Source organism: Engraulis encrasicolus, chromosome 20, assembly GCF_034702125.1.
Source record: "Engraulis encrasicolus isolate BLACKSEA-1 chromosome 20, IST_EnEncr_1.0, whole genome shotgun sequence".
NCBI classification, from domain to species: Eukaryota; Metazoa; Chordata; class Actinopteri; order Clupeiformes; family Engraulidae; genus Engraulis; species Engraulis encrasicolus.
The window spans coordinates 49,252,229-49,268,170 of record NC_085876.1 but is presented as its reverse complement, the minus strand read 5'-3'; the positions used below and the strand labels follow the sequence as shown (position 1 = coordinate 49,268,170).

General features: G+C 45.1%; 1 protein-coding gene across 1 annotated transcript; it reads right to left on the bottom strand.

The window, feature by feature from the left end:
* Positions 1 to 6,277: 6,277 nt before the first annotated feature.
* On the bottom strand, positions 6,278 to 14,905 carry rnf5 (ring finger protein 5). The gene is made up of 6 exons (XM_063184986.1): positions 14,682 to 14,905; positions 13,845 to 13,863; positions 11,956 to 12,068; positions 9,206 to 9,260; positions 7,814 to 7,925; positions 6,278 to 6,650 (listed from the first exon to the last, which is right to left on the bottom strand). Exons 1-6 carry the CDS (start codon positions 14,882 to 14,884, stop codon positions 6,538 to 6,540), a joined length of 615 nt encoding a protein of 204 aa, XP_063041056.1. The 5' UTR covers positions 14,885 to 14,905; the 3' UTR covers positions 6,278 to 6,537.
* Positions 14,906 to 15,942: the final 1,037 nt, after the last annotated feature.

The following is a 15,942-nucleotide window of genomic DNA, read 5'->3' as shown; positions in this document are numbered from 1 at the left end:
AAGAATCCTGATGTTATCTCAGTTTTCATCAGAGAGCCCAAACCCAAAGGATTATATTCTAAGAGGATTTTGGAGTGTGGGGGAACAAGTTCTCTGAGGAATCTTTGGGTTCTTCCTATAGAATTGTTTTGGTTCCGCAGAACCTTTTAAAGTTCCCTCACAGTGGCAACTGAAGATTCTTTGCGGAACTTGAATGTATTTTTTTTTTACAGTGATGTCACTCAGATTCACATTTTGCCAGGTGTCTTTACCCCCTACCCGGATCTGATTGAGATCAAGGGCCTGTACTAAGAAGCTGGTTCACGACAGGAGTAAACCAGGCTAAGTGAAGAGGTAAATCATCTAATAGAAGAGCCTGGAGTTCTCTTCTATTAGATGATTTACCTCATCGGAAAATCTCATCTTGAGAAAAATGAGGAGTCCAGGCTCTTCTATTAGATGATTTACCTCGTAACTCAACCTGGTTTACTCCTGAACCATCTTCTCAGTACAGGCCCCAAGTGGCATTTCGCTATTTTATCTATTCACGTTTCACACAATCTGAGCTGCCTCACTGGCGTTATGTAGAGATCGTACCAGCCAATGGAAGGCCTCTGTGCTGTCCAACAGGGGAAGTAGGAAGGCAACCCCTAGCTTTGTGATTGGACAGTACAGACTGTCAATCATATCTAGATGCACAAAATTAAAAGAATCACTTTAAAAAAAAAACATCTGCACAACCTTGTTAAATCTACCTGATCCGCCTTACATAATCACGGCCGCTGTAGATATTTTTTTTTTCGTTTACAAAACAAAAAATCCGCATTTACAATACCTCATATATACACAGATATATACACACACTCCCATACACACACACACACACACACACACACCTCAACTGGGGAGAAAACTCCACTGATTAACAAGAGAGAGAAACACGATGGTGAGGACAGATGTGTCAAACTCATGGGAATTCGAGTCTTTCGGTGCAACAGGTGGTTTCGTCTGAAGCATCATGACAAGGGCTCTAAATTACAATCACTTTTTTCATCAATAGATGCCAGACCTGCAAACTCGTCAAAGAAAAAAGGGTGACAGTGTAGAGCAGGGGTTCTATTTCTATTCACGTGAATGACCCAATTGGCCGGGAAAAAGGTGACCGTCACCAAAAGGTGACGAGTTTGTAGGTATGAGATGCCAAGTTTACTAGCCAAACACACACTCTCTAATCTAATGGGTCAAAGTGGCTAGTAAGTTGGTCTTTTCTACCAGCCAAACGGGAAATTAACAATCGTCTGGCCAGTTTGTGTGTTAATTTGGAGCCCTGATTGTAACAGTGACTGGGTGCTGTGCATTCTACGTTCTTAATACTATACAACCTAGTGGTGTCAACAATAATCGATTCGGGCAGGACAATTCAATAATCAATTAGGCAAGTACCAATATCGATGCGGCATATTTTTTCAAGTTTCAATTACTTCTGTGGATATTTCCGAGCAAATTACATTTAATTAAATTAAAGCACACGGAAACTGCAAGAATGATACAGAAAACAGTCAATACAATGTGGTTCAGTGTCTGACTGCTTGTATTGCCAAATGACTGATGAAAAATTTGCCTTGCTCTCTGTAGAAATGTAATGCCTTTGCAATGCATCGCAGAATCGTATTGAATCGAATCGTATTGAATCGTTACCTCCAGAATCGTATCGTGAGGGCAGAGCCAATGCACACCACTAATACCACCACACCTGGCCCTTTCTCGAAAAGGATTCAGAACGGCTTTTGTGAGAAGAAGTGACTGAAATAAAGACATGAGGGAGAAATGAAGGACTAAGACGGATATATACGTATATACAATACAGGGAAAATGTAAAAGGTTTTTTTTTTCACTCTTTAAGATGGTGGTGCCGCTCATTCACCGTTATCCACCGAAGATTAAAATAATCTAGTAGAGACGGGGCTATCGACACCCCACTCCATCACACCCCGTCCTACCCCACCCATACCCGCCTATTGAATGCTAGATTCAGCCAGGGCTCTAAATTAACTATTTTTATCGCCAGCCGAAATGGCTTGTAGATGCTTGCTTTACTAGCCCGACCAAGACTCTCTAATGGGTCAAAGTGGCTAGTAAGATGGTCTTGTCTTCCAAGCCAAACTGATTTTTCACCAGCACTTGGCTGTTTGGCTGGTGTTAATTTAGAGTCCTGCATACAACCCCTCCCCCCACGCACGCACGCACGCACGCACGCTAACGTACTAAGACTTCTCCCAGTAGATGTTCGTAGTACCTTTACAGATCAGGCGTTTGTTTCTCGAAAGCGTAGTTGCTAACCTGTTAGCAACTTGGGTAGTTGACAATGGGAAATTGCATTGCAAACAACAAAGTAGCTAACGTAGTTAGCGACTACAGTTTTGAGAAATGCACCCCAGACGACTGGGGGAGGTCGCACTCCCTGACAGACGAACCCATCACACATACTGTATGCATGCACACACACACACACACACACACAAACACACACACACACACACACACACACACACACACACACACACACACACACACACACACACACACACACACACACACACACACACACACACACGTCAAGTCCAACAGGCCCAGCAACACAGTGTGCCGTGTGGATCAGTGTATATTCCGGTCATCACTGCCATCAAAACAAATGTTTTCAATAGTCTGAATAATCTTAAATTCCATGATCGACCTTTTAAGACAGCTAGTTCCACTTTCTGTCAAACTTCAACTGAAGCTTTCGGATACCTTTCCAGTAGGGGTGTAAATAATACTCGAAGATATATCACGATATAATCTGACGATTGAATCGAATCGCATCGTATCATGGGGCATTCTTAAAGGTGGGGTTGCAGGTATGACATCGTGTTGTGGAAACTCCCCCAGGATTCTACGATTCTACATAGACTCCTATGAGCCTGCGGAACCCCCAACGTGAGGTCATAATAGTACATATTGTTAAGATGGTTAACCTGCAAGTATCGAATATAATCGAATCGCTGACCCCCTGCCCAATGCCCTAGTTCCATAACATAATGGAAGTGAAAAAATAATTGGAAAAAAGTCGAATCGAATAGTATTGTATCGTATCGCCGGGCATTCTTAAGTATCAAAAATAATCTAATCGCATCACATCAAATAATAAGATATCTATATTGAATCGTATCGTCATGGAGGCTGCGATTTACACCCCTACTTTCTAGAGGCCACACTGTAAAACATGTGACGTCATCATAGCATAGCCAATGAAACTGCTTTTTCACTGCTGTATTTCGTGAGGGGAGATCTCTGCCACGCATTCTTGCTATGATGCATTTACTGATCTGGAATTTCGCTCGACATCGATCGATCGATCGATCATACTGTGTAAACTACAGGTGGGCTGTGCAAATTACCGTCCCTGACAACTTCCAGTTTTAAAATGAAGAGTTAATTTGCAAAACGGCGTATCCACCATTTTTGACTTTTGCATTTTATTATCGAAAATGACTGTTCAGAGGTCCCATCACCTATGCGTGAATTCTTGCCATTCAAATACTTTGAGAACATACTTTGTAAAGCCGCATAAAATGCATTTTGCAATGCAATGCAATGGAATGCCCAATACAAAATGTCAATTTCCCATCATTCTACAAAATGTAGGTACACCGTTTTGCAAATAAACTCTTCAAATGACTTCTTTGGCATAAACTGAGAGGCCGTGCTATCACAATAATAATAATAATAATAATAATAGTAATAAAATTCTTTAATATTGTCCTCTTCTATTCTATTTCATCAAATACGATGCCATAATCTAGTATCCTCCAAACCTATTGCTATGGAACCAGGACCACCAGACTATGGGGGAAGTGACTGCTATGCGGATGACAGTGGAGGAAGTGGACACACACAACCCCTTGGGCTCATGCTAATATCCTGGCCCAGGGGTGGGTAACCCAGGGGTGGGTAACCCAGGGGTGGGGAACCTTTTCCATTCGGAGGGCCACTTCAAATTTATCCGAGGGCCGTAAAAGTCCTCCGAGGGCCGTATTATGAACACAAACCAGGATTTCCCCCTGCACTTTAGGCCTATATTGAAGGCAGCCACCTTTAAAACAGACCTAACCTTCTCTAGGTCCCCTGAATATAACTTCTTTGTATTGCAAGTGCATTTTCGAAGATTCCTTCACAAAATATGTCATATTTTATGTGAAGCTGCATGACTTTAATATTATATCGTGGGCCTGATAAAACGGTCTCAAGGGCCGCAAATGGCCCTCGAGACATAGGTTCCCCACCCCTGCTGCCCTCGAGACATAGGTTCCCAACCCCTGCTGTCCTCGAGACATAGGTTCCCCACCCCTGTCCTAACCGCACGAGTACACCGGCCGCGACGAGATTCAAGCGATAGAGAATCGCTGCTGTGCAGCAAGAGCGATAGGAGGCGCTACTAGAGTATGCAAGCATTCCAACATTCCCATTGGCTTTGGCGACTGTTGCCGAAACATGTCATAGCTTATTAGCATAACATAGCCAGGAGTTCGACTACACACTGTCGCACGACTCAATACAAAGTCAATTACTTCCGTCGCTCGCCTCGCTCAGGTTCCAGCCGCTGTCTCCCATCTTCCCTCGCGCACTTGCCTGCTTGTGGCCTCGTGTTGACGTCACTGACGACGACAGAAGTGTATTTCAATGTCTCGCAAAAAGTGCAATTATACCGCCATTTTCTCATTTCCATTCGGGATGGCGAAGGAAGAATAGTCCCCCGAAAGTTGTTGTGGCTAGGGCTGACAGCGGGGAAACTTTATCGTTTTCTCCACAGAGAGAGGCGGCGGGACGTCAGTGAAACGCGAGGCCACAAGCACAAACACAAGCACAAGTTGAGGACAGGAGTGCACATGTCAGAAAGAACCTATTGTCACTTCCCCCGTCACTACATTAATACTTCCAGACACAGAGTGCATCTTAATATGCGACCTTGCCTCCTACACTTGCCTCCTCCACTTGCTTCTCGTCATGATGACATCACTGACAACAGCATTATATTTCAATATCTTGCAAAAGCTCAATTGTAGAGTATTTTTCTCATTGGCAATTGGGATGGTGAATGAAAAACAGTCCCTCAAAAGTTGCTGTGGCTAGGCTGACAGCTGGGAAACTTTATCGTTTTCTCCACGGAGGAGGGGCCAGGAGGCGGGGCGAGGAAGCACAAGTGGAGGAGGCAAGGTCGCATATTAAGAAGCACTCACAGTCCACACGGTGCACCTTCAAACTGAAGGACCAGGAAGCACGCTCAACACCTTGTAGCAGACAGAGTAGAGAGAGAGGTTCCATTGGCCCATTTTTTCCGTGTTCTATTATTGGGGGGGAAATCCCCCTTTAGGCAGACCTAAGGACTGTTCTATTAAATGCTAGGAGCATTATGACACGCCCCTTTAGGCAGACCGGAACCTGGTCATGTTAGGTGCCCATAGAAACCTATTATGTTGGCATATCTCTATATACTTAAAGAATCTCTGCTTGTAGTCTAATTCTCCACACTGGGTGCTTGACTTTGTCAATGAATGAACTCAAATCTCAAAAATAAATGAATAAAGAAGCACTCATCAGATTTCTTTCTTTCTTTTTTTTTTTTTTTAAATCGCCTTGAGGTGTCACACGGAGCACTCATCATGCCTTCGCCTTGAGACGATAAAAAAGAAACAAAAAGAAATTTGATGAGTGCTTCTTTATTCATTAATTTTTGACATTTGAGCACCTTCAGTCGACCAAATGCATCAGCACATCCCGTCCCCCTGCTGGATCAACTTCCGATGGCTATTTTAATAATACTGCCTCCTCTACTACACAGATTTGATGCCGACGGCGCCGCGTCTCCCAAAAAAACATCACCATCCAGCAGCCAACCATGCCGACTCAGAGCTCAAAATTCACGAATATGTAACGTGCGTGTGTGTGTGTGTATGTATAAAGGTGAAGAAGAGAACATACGAGAGAGAGAGAGAGAGAGAGAGAGAGAGAGAGAATAAAAAGTGCTTTGTTATGACTAGGTAGTGTATCACCGTAGAATAGTACAGCGATGGTCTGTTGCGTTAGTTAGTATGTGTGTGTGTGTGTGTGTGTGTGTGTGTGTGTGTGTGTGTGTTGCGCTTAGTAATCTCCCAAAAAGGTACACTCTATATGACCGCCACTCAGACTCTCTCCAGGGTGTATGCACCTTGCGTGCATGTACACGTACGTGTGTGTGTGTGTGCGTGTGTGTGTGCGTGAGTGTGTGCGTGCGCGTGTGTGTGTGCGCGTGTGTGTCCTTTGTAAAAGTTTCCTAAATTGCATCTCCTCCAATCCTTCTCCTCTCCTCCTCTCCTCTTTAACGGGTTTCATCTTTAATGCGCATCTTGGGTGGATTCCTATATGCGCACTCCAGTCCTCCCTCGCACACTTGCCTATTGGAATGCACCCCTTGTATTTGAGTTACAGAGGAAGGAAACTGCATAGGGTGCATTCCAATGTGCAGACTTGCGTCCTTTTGTCTTACACGCTGAGCATCCAGAAGAAGAAGAAGATGGCGAGGAAGAGGAAGAGGGAGTCCTGCCAGTTGTTCCCGTTGTTTTGATTCCCGTTGTTGCCCTGGTGCTCCGCGGCGGCTGAGGGAGGGGGGAGAGTAACAAGGATGTCAGACAATTTCCCCCTGGCATCAATAAATAATATTCTACTAATCAATCAATCAATCAATCAATCAATCAATCAATCAATCAATCAATCAATAAATAAGTCTGCGGCGGCTAAGGGGGCGTAAGATGGAGCAACAAGAATGTCAGACATTACTGTAGTCTCATCAATCAATCAATCAATCAATTAATCAATCAATCAATCGAATTTATATAGCCCGCCGTACTCAGTTGTCATTCAATGCGCTTAGGAAAAACACACAGTATATCATATCGTACACAGTATTATGATATTGATATCTTATACAGTATTATACAATACTGTAAGTCATATCAGATGATGTGTTAGGTTCAAGGTAAGGCAAACAAATAGAAAAATATTTTTTGTGGTGATGGGGCATCTGAGGCGGAGGATAGAGAAGGGGGAGGGCGGGTGTGTGTGTGGGTGTGGGTGTGGGTGTGTGTGTGTGTGTGTGTGTGTGGGTGTGGGTGTGGGTGTGTGTGTGTGTGTGTACGTGTGTGCGTGTGCGTGTGCGCGTGTGTGTGCGTGCACGCGTGCGTGTGGACATGCAAGGCCATAGAGGTAGAACATTAGACTAGAGGTGACCCCGCCCCCTTTTTCACTGCAATCCGTGGCAGCCATTATTTGGAGGTAGACCGGAGAAATGGAAATGAATGGAGAAGGGGTATTGAGCCGCAGGTCAAAAATCGTGATACAAACCCAATCGTGAGTTAAGTGTATCGTTACAGACCTAGTCAAAACATAATAAAGGATGTGAAAATGTCACCAGGTATACAAGGTCGTATACTACCAACATGCGACATGCGAGCCCCTACCTGGTCGGTGGACAGGGTCGTTGGTGTGTATGTGTGTGTGTGTGTGTGTGTGTGTGTGTGTGTACAGGCGACATGCGAGCCCCTACCTGGTCGGTGGACAGGGTCGTTGGTGTGTATGTGTGTGTGTGTGTGTGTGTGTGTGTGTGTGTGTGTGTGTATGTGTGTGTGTGTGTGTGTGTGTGTGTAACTGGTCGGTGGAACGGATCGTTGGTGGGCGTGTGTGTAACTGGTCGGTGGAAGGGGTCGTTGGTGTGTGTGTGTGTGTGTGTGTGTGTGTGTGTGTGTGTGTGTGTGCACACTACCTGGTCGGTGGAAGGGGTCGTTGGTGTTGAAGACGGTGGTGAAGAAGCCAAAGGGGAAGGCTCCGATCCCGAAGGACATGTGGAACCCAGTGTCCCCAAATCCCTGGAACGGCTACAGGGAAGGGGCAGAACAGGGGAGGGAATTCAAGTATGTTAGTTTCTTCATGTCCGTTTCTTCATATGTATAGTAGTTAGGGAAATGGATCGCATTCAGTTTTTCTTCTTTTCTTGTCGTTTTATTTTTATTTTAACATTGCAGGGACTGACATGACAGACGTTTCGGCTGCACAGACAGAGCCTTCTTCAGTGTCCGAGTGCGATCCATTTCCTAACTACTAGATTACTTCAGAGACGCACCAACAAGACGGAAGAGCGCGGTGTGTGGAAAATATCCATATGTATAGTAAAAAAGCCGCACTCCCGGATGAGTTTCTTGAAGTTTTAATACTGGGTTAGCATGGCAGACAGACAGACGTTTCGGCCTAAGCCTTATTCAGCTTCAGTTTCTTCATGTGCACAGGTCATAGTACAAGGAAATTGAAATTACACTTCTTTCTCTACACCATACCAGGACATAGACATACACTGGACTGACATTTTACAGACTGACATCAAAGTGTAAGACACGTAACAAGTAACAGTGATGGACCAATAACAGTAAAGTGATGAAGTAATAAATAATAACTGAGCATTTAACATTGGTGAGTGACACATTATTGAAACAATACATTTGTTTCAAATGCGTCTCTAATGCTGTGATCACACCGCCGGCGTTAAAAGAGCTGCAACGCTGCTGACTCCTGCCTGGAAAGCACAGGTTAGGGGCGTTGAATGCGGCAAAAGATTCAACCTGAAGCATTCGACCAGGAATCTCGAGCAACCGAAGCTCGTGTTTAGAAAAATGTGAACATTCCATTGACTACCGCCGAGCTAATTACATATTTTTAGATGAAGTTCAAGATTTGACGCCCTTGGCTTTTGAGGCTTTTTATGCTTTTGACTCTAGACACGCTTTGCGACTTTCAACGCTTCTGCCGCCTGCTCTCCCACACAAAGTCAATTATTTCCGCATCTTTCCACGCGTTCAACGCTGGCGGTGTCAAGTCAAGTCAAGTCAATTTTATTTATAAATCACTTTAAACTACAACAGAGGTAGCTGACCAAAGTGCTGGACAAGTAAGGGGACTTGAAAGAATCTCTCAACCTTGGAACACATAGACATACTTGAGGACATAGGACGAAATAAAGAAGAAAAACCACAATCACACAGACCGGGCGGTAAGTGTTGAACATCATTTACATTACATGCGTAGATTAAAAACATAATAATAAATCTTCAGACTAAATTGTGAGGATTCAAGGGAAGAAGTGATTTAGGGGAAATGCTCTCACCCCTCTGCTCTCCGGCTCAGGCCTTTGCCCTTGAGGTCGAGGAGGTGTTTTCAACCTGCCACAAACAAACAAACAAACAAACAAGACACACACACACGAAAACTACAGTCAACAATGCAAAAATAAGACCAGCAGCTAGAAGAGTGCAGAGCAGTAGGGATGCACCGATACCACTTTTTTGAAAACCGATACAAGTACGAGTACATTAATGTGTGTACTTGCCGATACTGAGTACCGATACCGATACCTTTTACCACCAAAATACAATAAAAATAAATGCATGGCCTTGTTTTTTTCCACCTGTGATATTTTTATTGTCCATTTCCATGTAGATTTAAATGTTCGTAAATGTATGAGGTGGCACTGTTTTTCCATGCTGCTTTCAAGTCCACAGAACGTGACAAGATTTTGCATTGTTTTGTGTAATAGCAGTATCGTTCCTGGTATCGGCAAGTGCTTGACGAGTACGAGTACGAGTATAATGAGCAGTATCGGGTGCCGATACCGATACCAGTATCGGTATCGGTGCATCCCTACAGAGCAACAATGATACAGACATACAATCACATCAAACTAACAGCTAGAGAATGCAGAGTAGAGGAAGAACAAATCCTTAGTCCTTAAAGAGACACTGTGTGAGATTTTTAGTTGTTTATTTCCAGAATTCATGCTGCCCATTCACTAATGTTACCTTTTTCATGACTACTTACCACCACCATCAAATTCTAAGTATTCATTATGACTGGAAAAATTGCACTTTTCATACATGAAAAGTTGGATCAAAGAGGGTGGAGTAATAAAGAGGCTTCGAAACCTGCCCACCCAATGCAAAAGTGTGTGCTCAAGTTGGGTCTCCTAAGGGGGCGTTGTCCCCTCCTTCTTCTTCTATTTTTGAGGTGTTTGCACGAGAAGTGCACTACCGCAAATCCACAGCGCTAATAAGGGACTCCATTTACTCTCAACCTCAGGATTCTAAAGGTCTCCTAACTGAAGGTCTCCTAAAGGGGCGTTCACCCGACAGTGAATACCAGAAATGAACTAGAATGACTTATCTCTGTGTAGAGTATCTCTGGGGGGATCTTCTCCATGGTCCGCCATTTTGAATTTCCAAAAATAGCCAATTTTAGCTGCAAAAATGACTATACTTGGACCATAGTAGAAAATATTTATTTAATACTTAGTTAACTTCCATGTAAAGATCAAATTTGGCAATAGGCAGCCCAATTTCAATAAGCAGCATAGTTGCAGTACCTTTTTTTGACCATTTCCTGCACAGTGTCCCTTTAAGATAACTACTAACTAAAAACCCCAACTGCGATGAAGTTGGGACGTTTGGTAAACAGTGAATAAAATCAAAATGTTGGATTTATCAAATTAGAAATGAGTACATATGTCCCCCAAATCAATATTTTTTCTCGGTTTTAACACTTAATATGTTGTCTTTTCACTATTCTCCATCTAATGAATAGATTGAATGTTTTGAAAATGATAGCATTTTGATTTTATTCAATGTTTACCAAACGTCCCAACTTCACCGGAGTTGGGGTTTGTAGATACACACACACACACACACACACACACACACACACACACTTTCTCCACCATCCTTTCACCTTCTACCCTCTGTTTAATTGATAGAAAATGTGCGCGCGTGTGCACACAGACACACACACACACACACAGACACACACACACACACACAGACACAGACACACACACACAACCTGAGGTCCTCCTCACAGCTACTGCCGCGGCCATATAGAGGGATGACCTTGTAACGCGCACGCACACACACGCGCACACTCGCTCGCGCACACACACAGACACACAGACACACACACACACACACACAGTACCTGGGGTCCTCCTTACGCGGCCGTATAGAGGGGTGACCTTGTAACGCGCGCGCGCACACACACACACACACACACACACACACACACACACACACACACAGTACCTGGGGTCCTCCTGGCTGGAGTTGCCGCGGCCGTAGAGAGGGATGACCTTGTAACGCGCACGCACACACACGCGCACACTCGCTCGCGCACACACACACACACACACTACACACACACACACACACACACACACACACACACACACACACACACACACACACACACACACACACACACACACACACACACACACACACACAGTACCTGGGGTCCTCCTGGCTGGAGTTGCCGCGGCCGTATAGAGGGATGACCTTGTAACTCGCGCACACACACGCACGCTCGCATACACACACTACACACACTACACACACTACACACACACACTACACACACACACACACAGTACCTGGGGTCCTCCTGGCTGGAGTTGCCGCGGCCGTATAGAGGGATGACCTTGTAACACGCGCACACACACACACACACACACACACACACACACACACACACACACACACACACACACACACACACACACACACAGTACCTGGGGTCCTCCTGGCTGGAGTTGCCGCGGCCGTATAGAGGGATGACCTTGTAACGCGTGCACACACACACACACATACACACACACAAACACACACACACTGATAGGCTGACTCAACACACACACACGCACACACACAGTACCTGGGGTCCTCCTGGCTGGAGTTGCCGCGGCCGTATAGAGGGATGACCTTGTCACTCGCGCACACACACGCACGCACGCAGGCTCCCTCGCACACACACACACACACACACACACACACACACACACACACACACATACACACACACACACACACACAGTACCTGGGGTCCTCCTGGCTGGAGTTGCCGCGGCCGTAGAGAGGGATGACCTTGTCCCTGCTGATGCCGGCCTTGCAGACGGGACACTGCTGCCGAGTGGGCCGAGTCTCCAACCACTGCAGACACAACAGGGGCACAATTACTCTGTGTGTGTGTGTGTGTGTGTGTGTGTGGCAGACGGGACACTGCTGCCGAGTGGGCCGAGTCTCCAGCCACTGCAGACACAACAGCAACATTACTGTGTGTGTGTGTGTGTGTGTGTGTGTGTGTGTGTGTGTGTGTGTGTGTGTGTGTGTGTGTGTGTGTGTGTGTGTGTGTGTGTTGCAGACGGGACACTGCTGCCGAGTGGGCCGAGTCTCCAGCCACTGCAGACACAACAGCAACATTACTGTGTGTGTGTGTGTGTGTGTGTGTGTGTGTGTGTGTGTGTGTGTGTGTGTGTGTGTTGCAGACGGGACACTGCTGCCGAGTGGGCCGAGTCTCCAGCCACTGCAGACACAACAGCAACATTACTGTGTGTGTGTGTGTTTGTGTGTGTGTGTCTGTGTGTGTGTGTGTGTCTGTGTGTGTGTGTGTGTGTGTTTGTGTTGCAGACGGGACACTGCTGCCGAGTGGGCCGAGTCTCCAGCCACTGCAGACACAACAGCACAAGCACAATTACTGTGTGTGTGTGTGTGTGTGTGTGTGTGTGTGTGTGTGTGTGTGTGTGTGTGTGTGTGTGTGTGTCAGACGTTTGTTTACATTTCAAAAATATCTGGACCTATTCCCGAATAACATCCAAAAGCTTATGCAACATCAGCAGACAGTTAGTTCTAGCAAATAGCAATACGTTTTGGGATAATATTTGGATTAGGCCTATGCTAAGAAGGTGTTTAATGCAAACAAAGTCTGCCCCCATTAGAATAGCTCAGATGTCAGAAAGTGTCCAAATGTAAATGACAGAGAGAGTAGACTGGAGTAGTAGCCTTAAAGTGATATTGTGCCATTTTTGGAAATAAGCCTACTACTATACACCTCTCCTGGAGTTAAAAGATTGACTTTTACCTTTCTCCTGTACTTCTAATCATTATCAGAGTATGGCGGTGCAAATTTTACCTCCATGCTAGCAGTTAACATTAAATTCTATGAGACCGGGAGCGTGTCTATGTTCCCACAGCCCATTGGTCCCACACCACTCAGACTTTTAACATTAATTTTTAGGCCCATTGGTCTCACAGCCAATTGGTCCCACAGCTTATACCTACTGGCCAATGATCCCACATTCATTTATTAAAATGTAGGCCCTATGTCCCATGGCAGGGAGAAAGACATGTTCTCTTAGTTTATTCGGAAATTTCTTCAAAATGTATTTAAAAAGTAGGAACATGGACCAGGAAGAATAAGCTGTGGGACCAACGGGCTGTGGGACCAATGGGCTGTGGGAATATAGAGCTGACCTCATGAGCAGTGTTGCCAGATTGGGCTGTTTCCCGCCCAATTGGGCTGCTTAGGATGGCCGTGTGCGGGTAAAAATAGCATTTAGCAGAAAAACCCGCCCAATTTTTGCCATAGAAATCAATAGAATTGGGCAGGATTTTGTGCTTCTAGGCGGGTTCTGAGCATGTTTTGGGCTGGTAATCATCAGCCTCATCTGGCAACCCTGCCCATGAGACCAGCTAGCTAGCCGGCAGCCCAGGCAGAGGCTTAACCAGTGCACAAGTGTGAATGACAAGAGAGCGTAGAGAAGGAGTAGCTGCTTGATCACCTTAAGTCCTGCAGGGGCTAAATCCAGGACTAGAGCAGCTAACGGACTAACCAATGGCACGCTCGCAGTGCACAACAGACACACACACACACACACACACACACACACACGACTTACGCAAGCAGGGCGAAAAAACATACGGCCTTACCTGGTGAAGACAGGGCCAGCTGTACACACAAACAGACACACAAAAACACAGACACAGACACACACAAACACAGACACACATACAGACACACAGAGAGAGAATGTGAGGAAATGTGTTTACAAGTCAACCATCAACACAGAGTAACCTACTTCAGGACTGAACGTAATGTGGACAAAGGTCCTCTCTAGCTCAGCCTCAAAGCACAACATCGGCCAGTGTGTTGGGGAGCTTGGGACAAACCTGAATATTATTAATAATAAGAAAGCCTACATCCTGCAGGAAAATAAACTGGCCTTGCTCTGGCAAAATATCACTACCAGGTCACCAAATACGCTTCATATTTTGAACCAGGGCCATTCAGAGTTCAGGAAACAGCTAGGTGAGGATTCTTACTCGATAGAGCTACTAGACGTACGAGTGTACACGTTGACGTAAAGGGTTGTCAGATTGAAATGGCAGTAAGGTATCTTATGCTTACTCGTCATATGTGGCAGTGCCAATAATTGATTAGGCTAGTATATGTTATGTTGTCATGTTAGGCAGGACGAATAGCCTGCTTCAAGAAAGCAAAGGCGAGGGTGGACGTAGCTATCATTCAAATCAAGGTGTTGACAGTGTAGCATTGAAGAGTTGTGTTAGCATGTCTAGGAAACACTAGCCAGTCATCCAAACTACACTGAACCATCCCAGCTTTATGAATTTCATTTCGTGTTGACATTGACACGATGCACAGACATTACAAACAGCTGTTTATGGCTGATATGGTCCGTTCATAAAATTAAAAGACCCTGGTAATGGGCCTATGTGGACACAACAACAGCAGCTAACTAAACATACCAGAATAGGTGGCCACACAGGCTGATGACAGCGTCTCTGGCCGTATCCAAACAAATGTTGCACTCGAAAGTGGCTCTGTCTCGTTCACCTTCCCCACCAGTCCCGCTCGGGCCATCTCGCTGCTCGTTACTCTTTTCTTCAGAGTATCCTCCTCTGCTAGCTGGTCCGCCGTCATTCGATGGTCCTGGATCTGCGGCCGCCATTTTTGTTTACGGGAAGGTAGCAATGCTAACGGGTTAGCAGCTGCTAAAAACTCATGTATGGGATTTCGTCGCCCACACCCACTTCCGCCTTCTACTGACAGGCAGCCAAGCAAGTTCCACTTGGCCAACAGACAACAACATGGGCTCTGTGCAAGACAGTTTTTGTTTTGTTTGTTTATCTTATTTTATTTACTTCATATGGGTTGTAGAAGGCCTACTATTGACTTTTCACAGAATTATTTCTGGCACTGTAAAGAAAGCAGGCACAATGCGTGGTTGCAGAATACCCGACAGGCTACACTTGAAGGCCTAGTGCAGGGCAGGGGTCAGGAACCTTTTTGTTTGAGAGAGCCATAAAAGACATTTTAAAAACACTGAATACAATTGAAAGCATGTAGCCTATTCAAACCATTTTGAGTGTGGGCCTCCAGTCAAGTTATTACTGTTATTGATAGGTAGGCTAGGCCTAAGAGCCAGATACAGTTCCCAAAAGAGCCACATGCATGGCGAGCCATAGGTTCCTGACCCCTGGCCTAGTGGTTGCATATTACCACTGTAAAAGATGTTGAGCCAACTTAAAAACTTGAAATAACCTGCTGCAAGATTTCTATTTTTATCGAACCTATTAGTTCACACAGAAAAGACCTTCGGTCAAGTTGACACAAACTCAAGCACATAGCCTAACCACAGGTCACATCACAAGAACTTTGATATCACCCCCATCTATTTTTCAGTAGGCCTATAAAACATAGGCCAATAGCCTAGAGAAGCGGTTCTCAAACTCTTTTCCTGCATCCCCTTGTACATTTCAATGTGGATCGTGTACCCCCTAAGCAAATGTTTTGGTGTGCTGATGGACACTCAATTAAGACTTCACTGCACTAATCATTGCAAATTATGCAGAGTCATGTGGGGAATCCTCATTTCCAATAGAATTGATGTTTCTTACAATGTTTCATACAATTAGAAACTACATAATTTTCATCAATGCTGTAGGCCTATAAAAACACATATCTGCCAATTGAGCTTGCGCACCCCCTTTTTGGCCGGCCACGCAC